Raw genomic sequence first — 26,594 nt, forward strand, 5'->3', positions numbered from 1 at the left:
TGCTGAATCAATGGAGACTAATCCCAATCAGAAAAGGTTGATCATATCGTAAATCTACTTAATTAAATCTATCAAATTTTATTCGTATATTTTTTGTTTTGTTTAAGTCATATATTAAAATATTTCACCTTTTAAAAAAAATTAAAATCTTTCATCCGTTTTATGCTACCATCACAGGAAAATTGAGTCGGTATCAGAGGAGAATGTAAGAGACATTCTACCAAAGGCAAGAAGGGCTCATAGGATAACCAAGAAGAAATCAAAATATCGGGGTGTTTCCAAGTATAATTTTATGATTTTGTTGATATGAAAATTAATAGATATAATTCTTTTTTTTTATTGATGAAAACCAAATTTTCTAACATAGTTCATTTTATTTTGACATATATATAGGAAGGGTGAAAATCGTTATGAAACATATGTTTGGGAGAATAGCACAAGAAATAGTGGGAGAGGCAAGACAGGTTTATAAACATATACTAGTTTTTAATTAAACCTTCATTTTAATTAGCTTCCATCAAATATTTCATACTAATAGTTTTGTGTTTTGTTGTGTGCTTGGATCATTTCAACTATAACAGTCTATATTGGTAAGTACATATGATTTCTTATTCTTGTACAATATTTAGTTTTCAATGTTAATGTTAATCTAAGGTTTATTTGGGTGTTGGGTTTTGGAGGACTAGATCTATACTTTGGATCAAGAAAAACACTTAAAAAGACCCATGGTATAATGGTGGTCTCGTTTAGTCTTTTAATAAAAGTACTTAAAACTTTTTTTTTGACTTTTTATTTAAGAAAAACAAAAGAAGATATAAAAAATAACACTATTTGAAATAGTATTTAAGATGTTAAATACAAAATTATAGTCAACTTTATCTTTAGAAACTTTATCTTTCAAGAATTACAAAATTTTGTCTATCTTTAGTTTTCTTTTATAAATGTTTGGTTTAGTTATAATATTGATCCTCCTATTTTTATTCCTTCATAGAATTTGTCTCCCTCTTTTAAAATGACTCAGTTTTGATCTCTCTTTCAGATTTTTGAAATTAAAAATGGTGATATATCAGGATCCCTCTTAAAACATGGCCTAATGGTGTTTTTTTAGGGTTTTATGGTAATTTCATAGTTGTTGATTATTGCATATCATCGTATTGTTTGACACCTTATTTAAAACATGTCACGTCATTATTTTTAGTCCTTTAAAAAATATTCTTTTTTAGTTCAAAAGTATAAGAAAGGGATCAAAATTGATGATTTTAAAACGGAATATCAATTGATCCGTGAGTAAGTGAAAATAGGAGAACAAAAACTATAATCAAGAAAAAAAATTAAAAAGAATTTCTCCTGTTTTATTCAATAAAACATAATAGTTTAGTATTTTTTTACACCGAACCCAAAGAATATTTTAATCAATTTTTTTTTTGTCATGTAGTCTAGTGGTTAGAACTCACATTTTTTAAGTTAAATAAGTGGGGTGTCTGGGGTTCGAACTCCGACTGTATGTCCCTGCCAACTGAGCTATGCTCACGGGGACTATTTTAATCAAACTTAATTCATATTTAAAAATATTTTATGGTTTTCTTACTTAATTTTTTTTATATTATTTCTCATTTGCATTGCAGGGGTATTTGAAACTGAAATTGAAGCAGCCCAAGCTTACGATTTATATTCTATTAACCGATGGGGAGATTCTGTGGTTACAAATTTTCCGGTATGTATATTTCCAACTTGTTTTTTTTTTTTTTTTTTTTAACAAATCAAAATGGAATTGGTAAATTGATTTTGATTAGGTTAATTGGTAAAAAAACAACTTGATTTCTACTTAGGTTATTAAGGAAAAAACATGATTCTTGACTAAAAAGAAAGAAAAAGCATGTTTGTAGGTGAGTGTTTTTTGACACTCTGAGTTCAATATTCTTCACAAATTTAAATCGTCTTCCATTATATAGTTAGTTGAATATTAGTTACAATCTTATAATTATATTATATGTTAATTGCAGGTGAGTGATTACTCGAAGAAAATATCAGAAATGAAAAGTATGGACAGAGAATTTGTGCTTTTTAATATTAAAAAGTATGATATCAATCACTCCCCTTGTCTCGTACTATTATGTGTCTCATTTGCATTATATATTTATCTCAAAGTATTATACAAAATTAAGAAGAAATATATTATTAAATTACTAATACTATATTTCTTCTTAATTTTGTTTTTTAACAAAATTAGAAGTGATATTGTATCAATGTGAATATGTGATACATTGAGCTATATTGACACCTTAATCTATCAGCAACATTGTCTTTCAAGTTGAACATTTTAATGACTGCATTGGTTCTTAACTATTTCAGTACTGCAAAAAAAACCGGGTCTAATTACATGGGTGTCACCAGGTTTGAATATATCTTGCAAACCTCTCTTTAATTATTTGATTGATTATTTTTACTCTTCACGTTTTTAATTATTGTTTATTTATTATAGTATATTTTTATATTCTCTTAATTATTGTTTATTTATTATAGTATATTTTTATATTCTCTTATGTGTGTGTTCAGTTTCCTTGAGAGAGTATTAAAATATATCTCATGTCAAACTTGAATCTAGTGAAAACATAAAGTAATTTTTGAGTTGAATTGAATGTGTTTACTAGATTATACAATAAATAGTTTAATTTGCTTTAGGGTATAAATATATTTGATAGAATTTTCTGCAAATACCCGTTAATGAGAACTGAGAAGTGTGCATATAGTGAATGAGATAGTGTTAAATTTTTTTAATCTTTTTTTTTTTTGGGTACAGTAATCTTTTTTTTTCAACATCAAAGTAAACATTATATTAAATGAAGTATAGATGCTATTAGACCTACAAGAATAAATGAAGTATAAGTGATATTCTATCCGCCAAATCTAATCACAAGACCTCCTAAATTATGCGTGTTCACATAAAGTTGGTAAAACCATATAAACTTAACGAATTAGAAAAAGTATTTTTATAAAAGTGTGTGTTATGTGTTGAAGCATTTTTGTCATAAATTTCTATCATCTTACCACACACTTTTAACTACAACCGGTGGCGGAGCTAGAAAAAAAAGCTAGGGTGGGCCATTAAAATTAACCGTTGAAAAATTGTTTAAAGCCTCGCAAAATAGACCTAGAATTGAATTATTTAAATTTTTCGGGTGGGCCACTACATCACTTTGCGGGAATTTGGATCAACCGAAACCTAAAACCGACACAAAATTGTATAAAATCTCGCAAAATAGACCTATAATCGTTGATTTTTTAATTTTTGGGGGTGGGCCGTGGCCCACCTCAGCCCATGAAGGGCTCCGCCACTGAACCGGATGTAAATATGGTGAATGTTAAATATTTTTTTTGTTTGAGAAATTAAATATTGTTATTGTGCTTTCAAACAAAATAATGCTATTATGATCTGATAATGCATTCTTATGATCTAAAATAGAGTCGATGCTGATAGATGGGAAGCAAGATTGGAAAAGAAGGATAATAATGAGAGGCTAATCTTTCACTTGGGAACATTTGGTGAACTCATTCATCTTAGTTTATCTTATCACTTTATTCAACACGATAATGCAACATATATATGCCTCTCATTTTTTTTTTTTTAGGATCATGTCTTCATATTTCTATTTAATATTTCTATTTGGATCCTCTTCTCCCCATTCTCTTCTTTTATCTTCTTCACCAAGTTGTGTCGGAACACATTTCTTTCAACAAGTTGTATCTATCTCTCTTTAAATTTTAGAGAGAAGATCAAGAAAGAAAAATAATCAAAAAATAAAAGATCAAGATAGAGATAGAGATAGACACAACTTAATGAATGAGAGAGAATGAGAGAATGAGAGAATCCAATGTAATACATACACATTAAGTATTAGGGAATGTGTGTCCTTGTATATATTTTCCCGGCAACGCGTAGTTGCATTTGTGTAGTCCAAACCATGATTTAATATTGGGTCTTGTTAACCAGTGCCTCGGCCTGGGGCACTGGTTAAGGAAGCAAATATAATAATATTTGTCTTGAAAGCTGTGTAATCAATGCATAAAAAGATTAAAAAGTGTCTTTTTTGACTTTCACTTTCTTCTTTTAGCTTCCTTAACCAGTGCCCCGGGGGCACTCGTTAACATTTTCCTTTAATATTTTGCAATTGCGCATGCGGTTGTAGTCATTGCGATTATGATTATTGTGGCGCGCAGTGAAATGATTTTTTACTTTAAAAATTAGAGTGTACCCACCATGCCATTAGAGTAGTTACCCACCATATCATAGATTAGTTTGCTATGAAAATACTACTGGTTGGGAGGTAATTGAATTACATAGTTAAAAGACATTAGATATGAAGTAAATTGAGATATAGGGTTTTGAGATTTTTCATTTTTTTTGTAAAGATTTGAACAAATATGGTCGAAATTGTCTATTGCAATTTCTAATGCAGTTATGATGCAGCTGTACACGTGATTGCACACCACCATTGTGGTGTGATGGCATTGTAGGGACTACGACACCAACAATATTGTGGATGCATACCGCAATTTAAAACCATGTCCATCTATAGCAATATTGTGGTCTAACTAGAGTGCTGCATAGTTTTTGGATTAAGAAAGAAAATAAAAATTCATTTGTACCCCTCTTAATTCAGCATATTTTGTGTAGTATATATGTTACTAATTGCACCATACTTCAACTAGAGAGGGTCCATTTTCGACTTAGTATAACTGCAAACAAACTGGATATAAATGCAAATTTAGTTGAAGTTGTATTTACTATTTACATCAAGATATCAGTGTTATGTGCAATTTATTATCTGTTATAACATATTGTTAATTAATCAGACACTGAGGAAAAAGCTGCTAGAGCATATGATGCAGCAGCAAAGAAATTCAATGGAGATGATGCAGCCACTAATTTTAATGCTATGGAGAGTGAAAGTACAAGTACAGTCGTAGTGAACGATCTTGATATTTTCCGATACATGGAAGCATATCATACCGAAGACCAGGATATTAATCATCCAGCATTGTTGCATCAACATGATGATATCAACTCATCAGCTTCAATTGTACTTTACAATTTCAATAATAATTTAGTTTATGAAGTTGGAAATGATGGAAAAAGAAGCATTGCAGATCATTATATGGAACAATAAATATTTGTTGGAACAACCATTATTGGAGACTCTTCAAACCAAGGAGTGGTAGATAATGTTTCTGCTAGTTCATTTTAAGCTTTGTTATAATCAACAATTCCATAATTTTAATCTTGCTAAATGTTTTGCAGATATATTGATGTGGAGGATCAGAAGACTAATGATTTTGATTGATGACAAATTGTGAAATTTGGAGGATGATGTTTAGTTTTCTTCTGGACCACAACAATGAAAGTTGTTCCTTTGATATAGGAAAATTGCTACCTCTAGCTTCTAGTTCATTTTTATTTTATTTTTGTTTCGATTTTAATTAGATATGAACTTCTAGTTGTTGATTTGTGGATTGGTTTTGCATGTGATGTGCTTTTTTTATTATTTGAATTTCAACATCAATTGTTTGTGAAAAATTCTACATCGTGCTTAAATTTGTAGAGAACTGAATGTGGTGTTTATGGTAGTAGTACTTGTATATTAACCCTAGTTGTCATCATATGTGAATTTATATGGGGTGAACACAGTTGCATTATCTGCATATGTGGATGCATTGGTTTGTAAGCCTTCCATCATTGATGTTGACATACCAAAGGGTTGTTTCCTTGTGACCATGGGCATAGTGAAATGTTGCATAGAAAGGAATCTATTATCCAACGAAGTTATAACTTGATGATTAGGGGTCACATGAAAAGTTGTTAATGGTGGTACAAAAGCCACCAACTCTGATTGTGTCATTGCAGTAGTTGTCGAAACATATGCAGGGGCAGTTACCCCCGTAACTGTCGAAACTGGCACCCACTATAGGAGCAGATGTCTGGGTAGATTGTGCTTGTGAAGATTGTGCGTTAGTTTGTGAAGATGATGCATAAGTACCACTAGTATTGGGACGAGCCATTTCTTTAAGGGCTTTGCTACTCCTTAAATGCATGCACAAAATAAAGTTTTCTCCAAAAAAATTTGTCAAAGACAATTAAAATTTTCCAGAAATACTTTTTCACAAGAACTTTTTAGAAAAAATTTGAAGTAATGGAATTTTCTTCCAAAAATTGTAGAAAAAGGGTCCCACCGTGCATACCAATTTCTTTACTTGTATTTTTTTTTTTAAACAATAAGACTAGTTTTGAATAATTACTTGCAGGATCAAACTAGAAATCCTATGACATATTGTGCAATGATTTTCTAGAAAATGTATGAATGTTCATCATATTCGTGAATTTGCTTATGAACAAGATGAATAAAATTGTTTAGGGATGAAGATAACTTTCTTTTCGACAGAAACCAACATATTAAAATAAGCAAAGACTTGAAGTTTTAAAGACAAAAAGACTTAAAGAAAAGTAAATTGCATTGCATAAAAATGAAGGTAGTTCACAAGATCATCAACATATACATTATGACTCGTTTCTCTATGCGCCGGTACTTTGAGTGTATAGAAATTTTGCTAAATGATTTGTGATCCGTTTTTCCTATGAAAAACTATTAATATACATATAAGAGAAAATAACTAACAGACTAACAGATAGAAACTACATTCCTTCGACAGTTTTATGCATGTTTCCCACATGTCTGAACCTTCAAACTTGCCTTTTCAGCAAAAATTCAACGTCTACAAAGGTTTCTCCAGTCGAAAACCTTCACTTGCCGAAATCACTAACTGTCAAAATCTTTTGCTATCAAAATCCAAATGCTTTCTCTTTGGACTTAGAAAATCCTGCAGTCTTAGACACTTCTTTTCCTGTCGAAAAAGACATTTGAAAATATAGGCTAATAGTGCTCAAACACTATTTATTTGATCTTGTGACCATATTAGAATTCCTCACTTTTGTATTACCACGCCTGACTTGAAGTCCCACATCGGAACGTTAAAAGATTAACACATCAAAAGTGTATTATAAAATAGGAAGCTATAACAATTTGGCTACTAGCCTTTGTTTAATTGTTAATTGTGAGTTGAGATATTTTTTTTCATTGGTTTATAATTTAGACAGAAAGATTAGTAGAATAGTTTTTTTTTCATATCCCTCCATATTTAATTTAATTTAAATAGAACCGCTAAAAGGAAATCGTATTACAAAACAGATAGCGGAATAAAAAAATTCGATTACCTATCCTTGGATCATTACGAATTTGACATGATCAATGATTAGTTTGTTACCTCTCGAAGTACAAAAAAGTAGCGATCACAGTAAAGCAAAGAGAAGAGCCTCTACTGGTCCACACGAACAGTGCTCATGTGGTTCCCGATGCTAGCCAAGCGATCAGAGGTTTGGGAGAACTAAGGGTTTCTCAAAAACATGTAACCATGACTACACAAGGGTTCTATTTATAGAACTCCTTGTGTGTTCAGAAAGTCAGCAGTCACTATTGGGATTCCTTAAGCCCAATAACTCATTCAGCTTTTGCTAACTAATTAGCGTTGTTTGCTAAACGCACCCATAATATAAGTCTTACTTATATTTTCTCCTTTTGACCATTCTATTGTGTGTGACCCTATAGGTTCTTGCCACGTTGGCAATAATATTAAATCTTCTATTTAATATTATAAACAGTGAGCGATATCTAGCAACACATCACTGCTATCCAAGTGAGAGGAATGTCAAGTGATATGAAAAAACCTTTCCATGATAATTTTCATGTGTACAATTACTCCTTTGTCCTCATATATATATTGATCACAAGGCATAGATTTTGTCACCCTTGCATAGATCCATATTTATATTTCTTGATCCCGAAATATATTGAATAACGAATAAGTCCAATATCTGATATTGACTAAGTTCGGCATGACCATGCAATTTTACAGTCATATTTCATCAAGAGGCCTAAAGATATATCTCTTGTTATGAGGAGGGACAAATCTCATCTAGGACACTCATGTCCCTCAACATGATTCCTCAAGTACCTATTAACCAACATTATGGTTATCCTTTTACAGACAACGTTTGAATGACAATAAAGCACTTGATTCCACATCTAGGGATCATAGTGGTTTCAGGTCTAAGAGTGGTATACACCATTATGATTGTGAGAATATCTTATTACATTTTCATAACATACTATGTAGTATTCTCACGGTGGGTCAATCATGTATAAACATTACTCCTAATATTTATACCTATGTATAAACTTAATTTCTCATATACATGACCCATGAGATGTGGTCATCAGTCGATATACATAATAGTCTTGACAGTTTATTATTATCCCAATTTATATTAAAGCTTGACTACGGATACATTTAAGAATAGTGTTCTTTACATTAATGTAATCTCATGATTAAGTAACAGTTAATATTCCATCACACGAACTATCTATTCTCTGGACTTTATTTATCTTACAACAAATATAATAATGAATGCCATATATATTATTCAATAATAAAAGTCATGATACATAGCATAAGTTTAACATAAACTATTGGCCCCTTAGGGCTTACACCAACAACCACATGGAAAAAAAATGATGATTATCTCTAATCCATAAATTATAGTGTTTATCAGTGTTTTTGGCAAACAAAAGTGCTAGTTTTAAAAAGTTACTTGTAAGATCAAACTAGAAATCCTAGGATATGTTGTGCAATGTTTTTCAAAATTTTGTTTGAATGTTCATCATGTTCATGAGTTTTAAATGTTAACAAGTTGAAGATTCATATTTTGATTCAACGGAATCAAACAAGTTTCTAGTGATTTGAAAGTAAACTTAACTTTAAAGATGAAAATAAAGAAGTTTAAAAGAAATAAAATTGCATTGCATTGAGTAAATAGTTCATCAAATCATGTTACATACATTCTTTGTTACTCTTTTCTCTTTATGCTTGGATAATTCGAGCATGAGAAGTCTGATAATGATTTGTGACCCTTTCTTCTTATGAAAAACTACAATATATTCATAAGAAAATAACTAACAAATTAACGATCCTAAACTATATGTCTTCGACAGACTTGGACTTCTTTCCATGTGTGTTGGACCTTTGATCTTGCTTTTCAGAGAGAATTTGAATTCCTTCTAGTCGAATTCAAAAGACTTGAAACTGTTTACAAACACCGTATCTAGTCGAATACAATTGCTTCTAATTTGAACTTGAAGAAACTCCTCTTCGACTGTAACTTTACCTGTTGTAAACAAACACATTGCCCCTCAAAAATGTCATTTTGGGCTGAATTTGAATGAATGAGAAGATTGATATTTTTTAAAACTTCCCATATTCCCAAGAAAAATGATGTTACTCCTATCATGATATCTCTTCAAACTGTCTTTTTAGTTTAAAAATCATTACTGCGCCACTTTGGGGATTTAGTGGGTCACCACATTTAGTTAGAAAGTTAGAGGGCCACCTTATCAAACCTGGGAAAACCAAATGTCAATCAATGGCTTTTGCATGCGTCCACTTTCTCTGAATTTTCGACCACGTGGCATCTTCTTATGAAGAAAAACTCAAAGGAAAATTTTATGGTACACCTAAAACATTTAAGTGTACCGGTACACTAACTCTTTAAATTAATAGTTAAATGAGTTGTTTTTTTAAAGAAAAAAATTATTTTTTATCATTTATAATTATAATAACTAAATCTTATTCATCAAAAGTGTCAACGAAATAAAATTAAACTTTTTTGAATTTTTATTACTCATAATTGAGAACATTGATTAATTTTTACGATAATATGCAAAAAAAATATTACTATGATTATTATAAACAATGAAATGATGTTTTTTCTTATGAAATCATGTTTATAAAATATAAATATTAACAAATAACTATTTATTTCATAAAAAATAATCGTTAATTTATAAAATTATGAAGTAAGAGTACCGGTACACCTCAATTTATAAATGTACCGTAGAAGTTCCTCTTGAGTTTTATGAGAAAGGTAAGAGAGAGAAGATTGCGAGAGAAGTGAAAAGGGGAGAAAAAGTTGGATTTTATACTTTTTGAAGAGAGAGAAAGTTAAGAACCTTTTGAGTTTGGGAGCTCCATAGTTACATATACAAGAAAACTTCACAAAACCCTTTAAATCTTCCGGGTCTAATTACATGGGTGTCACCAGGTTTCAATATATCTTGCAAACATCTCTTTGATTATCTGACTGATTATGTTTACTCTTCACGTTTTTATTTATTTATACATTTTTATATTCTCTTATATGTGTGTTCTATTTCCTTGAGAGAGTACTCAAATAGACTCGATGCCAATAGATGGGAAGCAAGACTGGAAAAGAAGAATAATAATAGGAGGCTAATTTTTCACTTGGGAACATTTGGTGAGCTCATTCATCTTAATTTATTTTATCACTTTAAGGATCATGTCTTCATATTTCTGAACTGAAAAAAAAAATGCCTTCATATTTCAATTTAATATTCTTAGGTATTTATAAGAATTCCTAGGTATTATTTCCATTTACGTTTCTTATACACTCACCTTTTTTTAGAGGAATTCTTATACACTCACCTCAGCTACTTATTCTCCTCGTTCTCTCATTCTCTCTTTTTCACCAAGTTGTATCTATCTCTTTTTAAATTTTAGAGAGATAGACGCAACTTGATGAAGGAGATAGAATGAGAGAATGAGGAGCAGGAAAGAATCCAATGTAATACATACACATTAAGTATTAGGGAATGCGTGTCTCTGTCCGGCTATTGTTTCCTCTCTGCTGTTCTGCTGGTGTGTGGCCGCTGTCTTGGCAGTTTGGCATGCTGTTTGGTGGTGCTGTCCCATTCTGGTGCGGTTTGAATCTGAGGCAGGGGTATGCCTGCGTCTTTTGTAGGTATATGTCGGTGTCTAGGTTCTTAACCTGTGTATTTTGGGGTTTTTTAGGGGGTGTCATTTGGTGTCCCGTATATATGCGGCGCCCTCCTTGTATTTTTCCCCTTTTTTCCGCTAGTTTTTAGTGCTCCTTGCACTTTCTCGACGAGAATAAAATTTAGCTATTAAAAAAAAAGAAGGGAATGTGTGTCCTTGTATAAATTCTATATGTAGCGCGCAGGGGCGGTTCTAAGGCCCGGCGAGCCCGGGCACTCGCCCGGGCTCCGGCCTAAATTTTTTGCAATTTCTTATGTAAATCCCCTTGAATTTCTTATATAAACCCCTATAAATTGGGCAATTTCTTTAAATTTTTTATTATTTGCTTGCAATTTTTTATGTAAACCCCTATAAATGTATTGCAAATTTTTTTCGCCCGGACTTTATAAAAATCCTGGCTCCGCCACTGGTAGCGCGTAGTTGCATTTGTGTAGGAGAAATGCTTACTTACTCACAAACACAATTAAAAAAGGTTTAGGAACACACTCATAAACGGAAAAATTAAAAGAGAAAATAATTGCACGAGGTGACTAAATTCCTTTTCATTTATTTTCCCTCATTTATGTGAGTGTGCCCAAACTTTCTTTATCTGTGTTTGTGCTCATGTAAGACTTGCTCTTTGTGTAATCCAAACCATGGTTTAATATTATGATTGCAATCACGCATGTGGTTGTAGTCGTTGCACTGTTATTATTGTGGTGCGCATTACGATGTGAAAATTTTTTTTACTTTGAAAATTATATAAAGTATCCCCAACATGCCATTACGATAGTTACCCCCAAATCATAGTTTTAGTTTGCTATGTAAGTACTACTGGTTGGGAGGTGATTGGATTACATAGTTAAAAGAGTTTGTCACATTAGATATGAAGTAAATTAGTATAGGGATTTGAAATTTAAATTTTTGTGTGTGAAGATTTGAACAAATATGGTCGAAATTGTCTATTGCAATTTCTAATGCAGTTGTACATGTGATTTCACACCGCCATTGTGGTGCGATGCATTGTAGGGACTACGACATCAACAATATTGTGGATGCATACCGCAATTTAAAACCATGTCCATCTGTAGCAATATTATGGTCTAAGTAGCGTGCTGCATAGTTTTTGGATTAAGAAAGAAAATAAAAATTCATTTTTGATCCCTCTTAATTGAATATATTTGTGTAATATATATGTTACTAGTTGCACAATACTTTCAACTAAAGAAGGTCCATTTTCGACTTAGTATTGCTGCAAATATGCTTGGATATTATTGCAAATTTAGTTAAAGATGTATTTACTATTTACACCAAGATATCAGTGTTATATGCAATTTATTATCAGACACTGAGGAAAAAGCTGCTAGAGCATATGATGCAGCAACAAAGAAACTCAAAGGAGATGATGCAGCCACTCATTTTGGTCCCAATGATTTTGATATTTTCAAATACATGGAAGCATATGATACTGAAAACCAGGAAAATAATCATCCAGCATTGTTGCATCAACATGATGATATCAACCCATCAGCTCCAATTGTACTTTACAATTTCAATAATAATTCAGTTTATGAAGTTGGAAATGATGGAAACAGAAGCATTGCAGATCATTATAAGGAGCAATAAATATTGGAGACTCTTCAAACCAAAGGAGTGGTAGATAATGTTCCTGCTAGTTCATTTTAAGCTTTGTTATAATCAACAATTCCAGAATATTAATCATATGCTAAATGTTTTGCAGATCAAACAAGCAATGATTTTGACATAAGTGGATATCTTGATGTGGAGGATCAGAAGATTAATGGCGTCTAGTTTTCTACTTGACCACAACAATGAAATTTGTTCCTTCGATATAGGAAAATTGATACCTCAAACTTCTAGTTCATTTTTATTATATTTTTGTTTCAATTTTAATTAGATATCAACTTCTAGTTGTTGATTTGTGGATTGGTTTTGCATCTGATGTGCCTTTTTTATTATTTGAATTTCAATATTAATTGTTTGTGAAAAATTCTACGTCGATCGTGCTTAAATTTGTAGAGAATTGAATGTGGTGTTTATGGTGGTAGTACTTGTAAATTAACCCTAGTTGTCATCATATGTGAATTCAATGAGGATAGGGTTTGTGGTGCCAACATGACACTCTTGATGAAAAAAAATCGTAGACACTTAATCAATAGGTCTTATATTATCAACGTTTTCTTTTAATGACATACAAATATTATCGAAAGGAAGCAAGATGGTACAAATATAGGAAGGAAGTTTCACCGAATATTCCACATTAATGCAAGAGGTATGTTTACTGTGAACTCGATATATAGTACCCTAGAAACAAATTCTCTCTTATGTTTACTACTAGTATTTACACCCGTGCAACGCACGGGGAGAAAATTAATTATAAATATACCGGTTATTTTATAGCCCCCGTGGTAAGCGAATTGAGAAATTGTGTTCTAATTTAACGTTTTCAAGTCCTCTTAACTTTTGATGAGATTGAAAAATATATCCCCTTGACCCCGTTTGACCATATGACTTCACTTTATTTAGTGTTTTCAAGTCCTCGCACATTTAACAGTCACTTATTCAAATTTGACTTGATTGATATGTATTATCTACTTATTTAGTATTAGCAAGTCCTTCAAAAAATTTAGGAGACAATTATTCATTGAAAAATATCTCTTCTTGCCCCTCGTTTAATCGTATGTAATATCTATCTGTAGAAAGTCCACATCTATCTAATATCATAACATTACAATCCCATAACATATCAATCAAGTTAAATCTTAAACAATCCTATTACGAATTGAAGAACCATTCGTAAAGTTTAATGTGAAACAAACAAAGCACTCTATGTTTAACACAAAAACTTCCACAACAAACAAATAGGCATAGTGTATATCTTACAGCCCCCGTATTTTTAGATTGAGAAATTATTTTCATGAAGAATAAACAACGATTTATAACAATTTTCTTTCCCGTGATAAAAAAAAAAGAGTTTGGATCATGTGTTAATCTTGTAAAACGATGTGATTATCTTCGTGCTACATTAGACATACGTTTCGGTGGTATTATGTGGAAAGAACGAATCATTTTATTAACATGTCAATGAACTTCAATTTTTTTGTTGTTTTTGTGTGAGGACATACATAGTGGTAACAAAGTTAATAAAAAAAGGTTTCTGATCAGTTATGTAGTTACTATATATATACTTTGAGATTCAAATATCGTGCTTCATTTAACACCAGCATACAATAATTAGCAAGGAAGTATCCAATTGACAACATTTATAAACATAAAACAAAAACTCATAAATCTAAATAACATAAAAGTGAGTTCCATGCAAAACACTGATTCCTTTTGTTAAATCTAAGTCACACAAACTCCTTAAGATTATAATAGAAAATATATTCCACTTACAAATTTGTAGGATTATCTTCACAATGTCCTTAAGATTTAATTTAAATATAATCACCAGGAAGTGACCAATAAAACTTGTATCGATGGGAGGTGAAGAAATATTTACCTTCTCATAACCTGTGCTTGTTCAATTCTGTCAAGAAATTTAAAATAAGAAAAATGAGAAAAATCACTTCATCTTAAACAATACAAATTTTTTAAAATACAACCAAAAACACTTGGAAAATTTGCAAAAAGCCAATATCAGGGTGTGTTCCCCACTTTTCATTCGATGTAAACTACATAAACCTGCAATTCAATCAAGATTCAAAAGTATGATCGACAAACACATGAAACCTTTCTATAAAAATGAAACTTGATTGCTAACCTCAAAGCCTGAAGAGAACAGATTTGTGGTTGGAAGGTGAATTGGATCTAATTGGAGGTGAGATAGGAGTGGCTCTCAGGACAGAGGAGAAATGAAATGAAAGATAAAAGGCAAATGTCTGTTTGAAATGCACTTTGAGATTGAAGAGAGGGAGAAATTGATATTTGAAATTTGAAATTGATTCCAATTTCAAATTCATGCTGCAGAAAGAAAAAAGAAAAAAAAAACAGTGGCAGACTTGATTCCCACTAAAATGGTTGTGTTTTTGGGAAGGTGGTGGAGGAAAAGATTAAAGCTATGGTTGAAATGAGGAAAAAGGGAAAGATTCCTTCTTCTTTTAGCTGTTCCCTTGGTTGACCAAAAGATGCTGAAGAAAATTTAATAGTATAATAATATTGTTTGTATTGTATGAGAAGATGAAATCGTGTGTTAGTGTTACAATTTTGCTTGAGCCAAAAGTAGCTAAAACAGAGAATCTTTGAGAAGTATGATTAATAGGTGGCCAGTGTTTTGAGTTGACACGTGTCAAATGATACCAAAAACAGAGCTTTAAAAAGTCTAATATTAAGAAGTAGCTAAAACAGAGAATCTTTGAGAAGTATAATAATATTGTTTGTATTGTATGAGAAGATGAAATCGTGTGTTAGTGTTACAATTTTGCTTGAGCCAAAAGTAGCTAAAACAGAGAATCTTTGAGAAGTATGATTAATAGGTGGCCAGTGTTTTGAGTTGACACGTGTCAAATGATACCAAAAACAGAGCTTTAAAAAGTCTAATATTAAGAAGTAGCTAAAACAGAGAATCTTTGAGAAGTATAATAATATTGTTTGTATTGTATGAGAAGATGAAATCGTGTGTTAGTGTTACAATTTTGCTTGAGCCAAAAGTAGCTAAAACAGAGAATCTTTGAGAAGTATGATTAATAGGTGGCCAGTGTTTTGAGTTGACACGTGTCAAATGATACCAAAAACAGAGCTTTAAAAAGTCTAATATTAAGATATCGGGTTCAGTAATTGTATGATATTGAGAAAATTTTAGGAATGCTACACTCCTTCAAAATTTTGCGTTTTCGGCTCCTTACTAAAGTTACTTTGTTCAAGAAGGGATATTCGACAGTGTTCAAGAGCCTTCATGTACTTGGTATTGGTTAAGAAGGGGAGTAAGAGGATCATCTTTTTGTAAAGTGTGCGTTAGCAGGGGGGATTTGGTATGACATTTTAATTGTTTTGCGTTACACAACTTTGTTTTTCTATTGGTATTGTCCTAAAAGGCCCAACCAAATTATCCTTTGGTCGGCGAATAGGATAGCACATTAAAAATATGACATGAAAGCCTAATAAACGAGTCAAGTCCAAGACAACTGAGATGACCACCTCATCTTATCACATGGTTCAACACATAATCTAACCTCCTACACCATATCAGGAGACATCATGTCTCAGAATAACATTCAACACAAAGTAAATGACCATCTACGATGTCTCACAAACCACCTCTATCCTATTTTAGAAACAAACCAAGCGCCGACGCGCTTCAGCTACCGTTTTGTATAGTTATTAGTTTAAGAAAAGATTATTAATGAAGGTTGGAGGATGGCATGTTTTTCACCGGACCACATCAAAATGAAGGTTGTTCCTTTGATATACGAAAATTGCCATCACTAGCTTATTTCTAATTCATATTATTTTTTTGTTTCAATTTTAATTAGATTTGTTTTTGACAATATCAATTTTAACTATATTCTTTTTTTAGTGGATTGTTGATTAGTTTTCATGTGACATGCCGTCTTTTTCATTTGAATTTCATCATTAATTTTTGGCTTAATTGCATATTTGGTATCTTATGTTTATTTTAGGTTTTAAGTTGGTCCCTTATGTATTAATAGTTTCAAGTTGGCCCAGAACGTTACTCACCTTAAAATAAAATAGTCCCTTCTGTCACTTGAACGTTTAGAGATCCAGGTTGAGAATATGAGTGATGTAGTTTAACTTGTTTAGAAAATCAATTTGAAAACATTTTTCAATTTTTTTTTGTTTTATTAAACTCAATATCATGTCGCTATAGGGACTGATTTATTTCAACGTGAGTAATATTTTGGACCAACTTAAAACTTTTAAAACGTGAGGGACCAACTTCAAACTTTTTTTTCTTACAGACAGAACTTAAAACTTTTAAAACATGAATGACCACTTGAAATCTAAAATAAACATAAGGGATCAAACATGCAATTAAGCCTTAATTTTTTTTAAGGCAAAACTTCAGCAAGTAATTTCTTGCAGAAAACTCCACATTGTGCTTAAATTTATAGAGAATTGAATGTGGCGTGTTTATGGTACTTGTATATTAGTAACTCTAATTGTCATCATACTCAGATTTAACGAGCATAGTGTTTGTGATTGTACTTTTGATTAAAAAATTAAATGTTTGTTTTGGGAATTGAAAAATACCTAGCTATCAGATCACTTGTTCTTACAAGGTTTCGCAGTACTCTTTTTTTTTTTTTTTGAAAGAACGTTTTGCAGTACTCTTGCAAAAGAGACAAACCAGTCAGCCCATATGATGAACAATGTCCAAACCCATGTCCAATTTTGTGTTAATTTAACACTGATCTACTCAAGGGGTGTGTCTCCACCATAGTCACACGGTTCACAATTCGCTTCGGTACGTGGTACGGGTTCGGGTATGCGGTTCGCAACTTTGAAAGAATTCGGTACGTGAGGGGGTATACAGAGTCGGTACGCTTAGGTTCGTGGTTCAAATATAATAATCGGTATACTATGGATAACAAAATTAATTAATTAAAAATATAAAACAAACAAAGCAAATATATAACATGTTGAACCTCACTGATAAATTATTTTACAAAAATATGAGATATACTAGTTGAACCTCACTGATATGAAAGCATTGAGATATATAAAATGAGCTAAGTCCCACATCGACTACTTAGCAGCATAGAATGAAAAGCTAAAGTTATAAATAGAGCACCCTCCTCGCATATTTGTCGTAGGGTTGAAAGTGCTTCCCATGCCCTCAGTAGGTGGGGCCAGTGAATTCTCTCCCTTCTTTAATAGGTGGGGTCTTTAATAGGTGGGGCTCGTAAATTCATTCTCTACTGGCGAGAATTTGTTTTTTTATTAATGGTGTGTTTTTTTATTAATGAGAAAAAAGTGCTTCTGCAGTGATGCTACTTTTTGTAGCTTCTCATTTTTCACGGTGAAAACGCCTCGTAACGCGAGAATTTGCAATTGGCTGGGATTCCAAACACATGCTAAGTTAATTAGTTTAATTTTTTTGTTCTTTTAGTCTTTCGAGCTGGTTTGCTAGATACGTCGTTTTGAACGAATTTCCTTGCGAATTTTAACTCGTAAAAGTACCGCGAACCGGTTTGCAGAACCGGTTCGTGGTTCTCAATTACTATGTGACTATGGTCTCCACACTGTCAAAGGGTCCTTGCGATGTTATAACTTTTTCAATGACAAGGAATGTTTCTTTAATTAATGTTTCTTTAATTGATTGTTGTCATTCAAAATTTTAAGTATGATTATGTGAACTACCGAGTTTGATGAAAGCATACGTGAATTACATTTTGTGTAATTCGAGTTTGCCTAAGTGTACGCTATTATTCTTGATAGAACTCATAATTAACAGAAATGCATATAAAAGTAAAATGGAAAATAATATTGATTGTGAGAGAAAATAGACCAACTAAATTCTAACTAATCTTACCAACACTACTAGAAAATAGTCATTTAGTGACCGATTTAGAGACCAAAAATAATTGGTCACTGTAGAGACTGATTTTGAGACTGAATTATTGTACGTAGCTTGCAAAACCATTTTTTTTCTTCATTTAATCAAGAAAGCTCCACTAATTTATATCGTCCGAAAACTTCTAAAAGGATTACAATTAACGAAAAATGGAATAGGAGAATGAGATAAGTTAGTTCCCCAAAAAAAAAAAAGGATACATAATTATTGAAAATAAGATAATATTCAACTAAAATGAGACTACCATGTAACATGGGATACAAAAGATAATGTTATAGAATTTGTGGTTTTTGTTGAAGAATGATTATACTCATTGTAGTTTGTTCGTTTCCACACTGGCAAAGGTTCCTAGAACTTTTGCTAACCAATCTTTCCGTGTCAATGTTGTATACTTCCATATACCCATGTTGATGTCGATAGGAAGAAATGAACCAGTAAAGGTGCAGTAGGTTCCTAATGAAAGAAATGTTGCGAGAAAGTTTAGACTCTCTCACATTACATATGCTCTAAGAGCTTGCTAAATTTGTATAGACTCTTGTGAATAATGAGAGGTTGCAAATTTGTGAATAATGATACAGATGCAAGGGTTCCAGATATTCAATCAACACCCTTAAGCTTCCTATCAACGCTTCCTGGCGTCCATGGTATTCTGGAAAAGAGGTACTGAAATCTGTCTATTTATACTTTGAGGAAGAGACTAAATTAATTGATATTCTATAATTAAAGGGATTAGTTTGTTACTTACAACGTAGTGTACATAAATGCTAATTTATTCAATATATGGCTGATTTACTGACTTTCTTCTAGACCAAGTAATAAGATTTTTCAAACATGACCAAATTTTAATAATGACAGATTGGCGGATATATGGTGGGATTCAAAGGATCTCGTCATTCCTCTATGGAAGTTTGCTTCCTGCTTCACCATCAAAACAATGTTAGATTGTAATAACAAAATTTAGTTTGAACTTTCAACTACAATTTTTGTTACATATCAACTGATTAAAATCTACTAGTGTTTCATGTCTTGATTTTTAATGTCACATTTGTGATGAACCAAATTGGCTTAAGAAAGCTAATTTTTTTGTTATGGTTCCCATAAGAAAGCTAAATTTTTTGTTATGGCTTAATAAGTTACATATCAACTGATTACATCTTTATATTTCTCAAGGGAAATTTGTAAGAAATTCAGCTTTTCCACTTCCCTTAGATTCTTTTTCGCAAGGCCAGCCGATAACTTGTAGCTCCCTCAGATTCTGTTTCACAAGGCCAACCGAGAACTTATAGCATATAAGCTAGTATTATCAAAGTAAAACTGTTTCATAACCACCAATCTATCCGCGTTTACATTGTTTCATCAGTGGTTTATATCTTTTTTTCAGATGTGCATTTGAGTTTGTTTATAACTAGATCATAACTACCACTGTTTTCTCGTTTTATACTCCTTATTTAAATTAAAATCATTTTTTATTTTTATTTCTTCAAACCTTATTAACCCTTATAAATCCAAATTAAGCAGTAATGTTAATGACGTGTAGATAGTTTTTTTGTGAAACAATGTTGCACTATAGAAATGCCACCCCTGCCCAATCTGTGTACAACATGCCCAGATGCTATTAGCCAATTTCCAGTCAACCCTACTAGACATTTCAGCAAACACTCAACACTAATTCGAGCATACCATGCCACCTAGCTAATTTAGAATACATATTAACCAAAACTATGCTGCACACACTTCTCAAGAATAAAGCTTGAGGGATGTAAGGTTGGTTTCTTGATGAACAACAAAGTTTGGCTGAAGAGGTTCGGTTGCGGTGATGATCAATTACTCTTGGGGATGGAGGGAGTATATTGCAGTAAGAAAAACAAATTGAGAGGAAATAAAAGAAAGGTAAATGACAGAAAAAGGTGAAAAGTGAGCATGATATGTTTCTTGTGGAAACTAAACAAGCATGTGGGTTCAACAATCCTCTTATTTTTTATGTAAGTTTGTGTCCCACATCGGGCAAATAGAAAGAAACAAGGCACTTTAAGATTATAAAACAAAACCGGACACAAACATGTGAAGGTAACACGTGTTCACTTGCCCCATTGGGCGAAGACCCTTTGGTCAGTTGTCAATTGGAGAGTTGAGATTTTTTTATTTCTTGAGAAACTTGAATTTAAACTTGAATTTATAGAGCAACAGATTAATAGAATAGTTTATTCTATGCATCGGTTTTTGCTTAAATGAATTCAAGAGTCTTAAAAATGAAAAAATCTCATCTTTAATCAATAAATATTTTTCTTTAGGGGTTATTCCATAAACATATATTCTAATTCAATTAACTAAGTTTTAGAGTGTTTTTGCTTAAATGAATTCAAGAGTCTTAAAAATGAAAAAATCTCATCTTTAATCAATAAATATTTTTCTTTAGGGGTTATTCCATAAACATATATTCTAATTCAATTAACTAAGTTTTAGAGTGATAATGAATTTGCAAATTTAGTATTTAGCAATAGCCAGAACACTGCCAAAATTTAGCGGCATGGTCCAGGCCATTTGCAAAGGATTCTCAAATTACTCATAATCCATTCATAGTAAAACTTCTCTATGACAATAACAAAACTGTCATTACCACTGCCAAGTACATAGAAATTAACCATCATTTCCAAAAAACATTGATGATGATTATGATGGTATTATCAGTCTTGAGTCCACTGCCTAGTGCATCCCAGCATAAAACAATTAAACTATAACCCTTTTAAAATATAATTATGAAAACCTAAGATCCAATCTAGACATCAAGAGAGGGGCAGTGCTCGTGATCAGCTCCTATGTTTTAGGAACATACAAAATCATTTGATGTCTCTATCAATTCAATCATTTTAGGGAATTTGTTACTGATTTATATGTTATCTTTTTGGAGGGTATTGTCTCTCCTATTTCTATGCTACTAAAGTAAATATTTTGTCCAAGTTCCCTGTTTAGACTAATCTCCAACACAATTCATGAAAAGTACAATATTTTGCTTCAACTTATTGTCTCGTGATCAAGTTTCCGAAGCTCCATACCATAAAAACAGGCAAAGTTAAGCAACTAAAAAAAATGATAGAACAATCTCTAAACAAACATATTTGTTTCCTCGATCAAATTATACAGTACAACATATGGTCAAAGCCTTTCAACTCTCCTGTGATGATCCCAACGATAATTCTAATCTTCTTCTCTTTCAGGAGCAAGACCACATGGCAGGAGCATTTTCTGCACAAAAGATAGAAATTGTTAAATTAGAATATAAAGTGCTAGGTGTGATTATAGTGTCAGGAATGTTATTCATATTTCAATCAAGTAGTGTAAAATAAAAATTGAATAAATCCATGTGAGATTATAAAGTATCAAGAATGTTATCCATATTTCAATCAATCAAGTAATGTAAAATAAAAATTGAATAAACCCAGGAGTGATAAGGAGGTAATGGGTTCAACTCCCCACACTAACAACAACAGCTAATATTTGTCATTTAAAAAAAAAAAAAAATTGGTTCTCCAAAGATTAGGGTGTCACTACATTCAGCCTCCAAATATTTTTGTCACCACTTTAATCCATATGGATTTTTATAATGTTGAGGAACTTATTTGATGAAAAATTCTTAAGAAGGTAATTAAAATTGAGATTTTACACAAAAACGGAAAGGAGTCAAATCATAAATCGTGCAATTGTTAACACCCATATATGCATACAAATTCATATGCATATAAATAGCATAAGACAGAGAAAATCTTAAATCACATTTAAAATACTTAAGTAAATTAAAATTGGTAAGCATAAGGAAGTCAATAAATGAAGTCTCACAAACTCATAACTTACAGCTTCACAAGTCACAAACAAAACAACTAACAATAGTAAAACAACCAAGAACAACTAATCGTCAACCTCTTCTAGAGAAGGCATATCATGACCACCCTCATGCTCTATAACATAATGTTCAAAGGGACTAGGAGTATTATTTTCCTTCACAATCCATTCATTATTAGATGAGACATCATCAAATTACAACCTTCTTAAACATGTTATTGGTAGTGGGTTGTGAGCTAAACCTCCTCTTAAAAATGTTTTTGGAGCTGTCAACAACACCCTCCACTTCAATGCTTTCTCTTTTTTCAGTAAGTTCTATACAATCACTCCTATTTTCAAGACGTTTTAGGCTTTTTCTTTTAAAGCGAAGGATATTCTTAGCTTGTTTCTATAGCTAAGGACAGGAGAGTGAATAGCAGCATATGCCTCACCAGTAGCAACATGAGAATTTGAAGCCATTTGGTTAACAACCAAAAAACCATATTTCTAAACTAGTTTTCTCAAAGTATTATACAAAATTAAGAAGAAATATATTATTAAATTACTAATACTATATTTCTTCTTAATTTTGTTTTTTAACAAAATTAGAAGTGATATTGTATCAATGTGAATATGTGATACATTGAGCTATATTGACACCTTAATCTATCAGCAACATTGTCTTTCAAGTTGAACATTTTAATGACTGCATTGGTTCTTAACTATTTCAGTACTGCAAAAAAAACCGGGTCTAATTACATGGGTGTCACCAGGTTTGAATATATCTTGCAAACCTCTCTTTAATTATTTGATTGATTATTTTTACTCTTCACGTTTTTAATTATTGTTTATTTATTATAGTATATTTTTATATTCTCTTAATTATTGTTTATTTATTATAGTATATTTTTATATTCTCTTATGTGTGTGTTCAGTTTCCTTGAGAGAGTATTAAAATATATCTCATGTCAAACTTGAATCTAGTGAAAACATAAAGTAATTTTTGAGTTGAATTGAATGTGTTTACTAGATTATACAATAAATAGTTTAATTTGCTTTAGGGTATAAATATATTTGATAGAATTTTCTGCAAATACCCGTTAATGAGAACTGAGAAGTGTGCATATAGTGAATGAGATAGTGTTAAATTTTTTTAATCTTTTTTTTTTTTGGGTACAGTAATCTTTTTTTTTCAACATCAAAGTAAACATTATATTAAATGAAGTATAGATGCTATTAGACCTACAAGAATAAATGAAGTATAAGTGATATTCTATCCGCCAAATCTAATCACAAGACCTCCTAAATTATGCGTGTTCACATAAAGTTGGTAAAACCATATAAACTTAACGAATTAGAAAAAGTATTTTTATAAAAGTGTGTGTTATGTGTTGAAGCATTTTTGTCATAAATTTCTATCATCTTACCACACACTTTTAACTACAACCGGTGGCGGAGCTAGAAAAAAAAGCTAGGGTGGGCCATTAAAATTAACCGTTGAAAAATTGTTTAAAGCCTCGCAAAATAGACCTAGAATTGAATTATTTAAATTTTTCGGGTGGGCCACTACATCACTTTGCGGGAATTTGGATCAACCGAAACCTAAAACCGACATAAAATTGTATAAAAGCTCGCAAAATAGACCTATAATTGAATTATTTAAATTTTTCGGGTGGGCCACTACATCACTTTGCGGGAATTTGGATCAACCGAAACCTAAAACCGACACAAAATTGTATAAAATCTCGCAAAATAGACCTATAATCGTTGATTTTTTAATTTTTGGGGGTGGGCCGTGGCCCACCTCAGCCCATGAAGGGCTCCGCCACTGAACCGGATGTAAATATGGTGAATGTTAAATATTTTTTTTGTTTGAGAAATTAAATATTGTTATTGTGCTTTCAAACAAAATAATGCTATTATGATCTGATAATGCATTCTTATGATCTAAAATAGAGTCGATGCTGATAGATGGGAAGCAAGATTGGAAAAGAAGGATAATAATGAGAGGCTAATCTTTCACTTGGGAACATTTGGTGAACTCATTCATCTTAGTTTATCTTATCACTTTATTCAACACGATAATGCAACATATATATGCCTCTCATTTTTTTTTTTTTTAGGATCATGTCTTCATATTTCTATTTAATATTTCTATTTGGATCCTCTTCTCCCCATTCTCTTCTTTTATCTTCTTCACCAAGTTGTGTCGGAACACATTTCTTTCAACAAGTTGTATCTATCTCTCTTTAAATTTTAGAGAGAAGATCAAGAAAGAAAAATAATCAAAAAATAAAAGATCAAGATAGAGATAGAGATAGACACAACTTAATGAATGAGAGAGAATGAGAGAATGAGAGAATCCAATGTAATACATACACATTAAGTATTAGGGAATGTGTGTCCTTGTATATATTTTCCCGGCAACGCGTAGTTGCATTTGTGTAGTCCAAACCATGATTTAATATTGGGTCTTGTTAACCAGTGCCTCGGCCTGGGGCACTGGTTAAGGAAGCAAATATAATAATATTTGTCTTGAAAGCTGTGTAATCAATGCATAAAAAGATTAAAAAGTGTCTTTTTTGACTTTCACTTTCTTCTTTTAGCTTCCTTAACCAGTGCCCCGGGGGCACTCGTTAACATTTTCCTTTAATATTTTGCAATTGCGCATGCGGTTGTAGTCATTGCGATTATGATTATTGTGGCGCGCAGTGAAATGATTTTTTACTTTAAAAATTAGAGTGTACCCACCATGCCATTAGAGTAGTTACCCACCATATCATAGATTAGTTTGCTATGAAAATACTACTGGTTGGGAGGTAATTGAATTACATAGTTAAAAGACATTAGATATGAAGTAAATTGAGATATAGGGTTTTGAGATTTTTCATTTTTTTTGTAAAGATTTGAACAAATATGGTCGAAATTGTCTATTGCAATTTCTAATGCAGTTATGATGCAGCTGTACACGTGATTGCACACCACCATTGTGGTGTGATGGCATTGTAGGGACTACGACACCAACAATATTGTGGATGCATACCGCAATTTAAAACCATGTCCATCTATAGCAATATTGTGGTCTAACTAGAGTGCTGCATAGTTTTTGGATTAAGAAAGAAAATAAAAATTCATTTGTACCCCTCTTAATTCAGCATATTTTGTGTAGTATATATGTTACTAATTGCACCATACTTCAACTAGAGAGGGTCCATTTTCGACTTAGTATAACTGCAAACAAACTGGATATAAATGCAAATTTAGTTGAAGTTGTATTTACTATTTACATCAAGATATCAGTGTTATGTGCAATTTATTATCTGTTATAACATATTGTTAATTAATCAGACACTGAGGAAAAAGCTGCTAGAGCATATGATGCAGCAGCAAAGAAATTCAATGGAGATGATGCAGCCACTAATTTTAATGCTATGGAGAGTGAAAGTACAAGTACAGTCGTAGTGAACGATCTTGATATTTTCCGATACATGGAAGCATATCATACCGAAGACCAGGATATTAATCATCCAGCATTGTTGCATCAACATGATGATATCAACTCATCAGCTTCAATTGTACTTTACAATTTCAATAATAATTTAGTTTATGAAGTTGGAAATGATGGAAAAAGAAGCATTGCAGATCATTATATGGAACAATAAATATTTGTTGGAACAACCATATTATTGGAGACTCTTCAAACCAAGGAGTGGTAGATAATGTTTCTGCTAGTTCATTTTAAGCTTTGTTATAATCAACAATTCCATAATTTTAATCTTGCTAAATGTTTTGCAGATATATTGATGTGGAGGATCAGAAGACTAATGATTTTGATTGATGACAAATTGTGAAATTTGGAGGATGATGTTTAGTTTTCTTCTGGACCACAACAATGAAAGTTGTTCCTTTGATATAGGAAAATTGCTACCTCTAGCTTCTAGTTCATTTTTATTTTATTTTTGTTTCAATTTTAATTAGATATGAACTTCTAGTTGTTGATTTGTGGATTGGTTTTGCATGTGATGTGCTTTTTTTATTATTTGAATTTCAACATCAATTGTTTGTGAAAAATTCTACATCGTGCTTAAATTTGTAGAGAACTGAATGTGGTGTTTATGGTAGTAGTACTTGTATATTAACCCTAGTTGTCATCATATGTGAATTTATATGGGGTGAACACAGTTGCATTATCTGCATATGTGGATGCATTGGTTTGTAAGCCTTCCATCATTGATGTTGACATACCATAGGGTTGTTTCCTTGTGACCATGGGCATAATGAAATG

The 26,594-nt window shown here is 31.8% G+C and overlaps 2 protein-coding genes across 2 annotated transcripts; both read left to right on the plus strand.

The window, feature by feature from the left end:
• The first annotated feature begins 1,492 nt into the window (after positions 1-1,492).
• Positions 1,493-5,168, plus strand: LOC146955110 (AP2-like ethylene-responsive transcription factor AIL1). Its single transcript, XM_085707605.1, has 5 exons — positions 1,493-1,714; positions 2,004-2,077; positions 2,353-2,394; positions 3,464-3,543; positions 4,855-5,168. The coding sequence occupies exons 2-5, from the start codon at positions 2,034-2,036 to the stop codon at positions 5,166-5,168; spliced, it is 480 nt and encodes a 159-aa protein (XP_085563731.1). The 5' UTR covers positions 1,493-1,714; positions 2,004-2,033.
• A 13,869-nt stretch (positions 5,169-19,037) lies between these two features.
• LOC146955111 (AP2-like ethylene-responsive transcription factor TOE3) lies at positions 19,038-25,971 on the plus strand. The gene is made up of 4 exons (XM_085747705.1): positions 19,038-19,153; positions 23,041-23,082; positions 24,266-24,345; positions 25,658-25,971. Exons 1-4 carry the CDS (start codon positions 19,038-19,040, stop codon positions 25,969-25,971), a joined length of 552 nt encoding a protein of 183 aa, XP_085603831.1.
• The last annotated feature ends 623 nt before the right edge of the window (positions 25,972-26,594 follow it).

Source organism: Medicago sativa, chromosome 1, assembly GCF_051527215.1.
Source record: "Medicago sativa cultivar Bolivia chromosome 1, Bolivia_mono, whole genome shotgun sequence".
Classification (NCBI taxonomy): Eukaryota; Viridiplantae; Streptophyta; class Magnoliopsida; order Fabales; family Fabaceae; genus Medicago; species Medicago sativa.

Excerpts from the sequence above, each read along its gene's own strand:
- LOC146955110 (XM_085707605.1), top strand. The coding sequence starts at position 2,034 with ATGAAAAGTATGGACAGAGAATTTGTGCTTTTTAATATTAAAAA. Across the intron at positions 2,078-2,352 it reads GTGCTTTTTAATATTAAAAA|TACTGCAAAAAAAACCGGGT; the intron begins GTATGATATCAA and ends TAACTATTTCAG. Across the intron at positions 3,544-4,854 it reads CTTTCACTTGGGAACATTTG|ACACTGAGGAAAAAGCTGCT; the intron begins GTGAACTCATTC and ends TTAATTAATCAG.
- LOC146955111 (XM_085747705.1), top strand. The coding sequence starts at position 19,038 with ATGAGAGGTTGCAAATTTGTGAATAATGATACAGATGCAAGGGTTCCA. Across the intron at positions 23,083-24,265 it reads AATTACATGGGTGTCACCAG|AGTCGATGCTGATAGATGGG; the intron begins GTTTGAATATAT and ends GATCTAAAATAG. Across the intron at positions 24,346-25,657 it reads CTTTCACTTGGGAACATTTG|ACACTGAGGAAAAAGCTGCT; the intron begins GTGAACTCATTC and ends TTAATTAATCAG.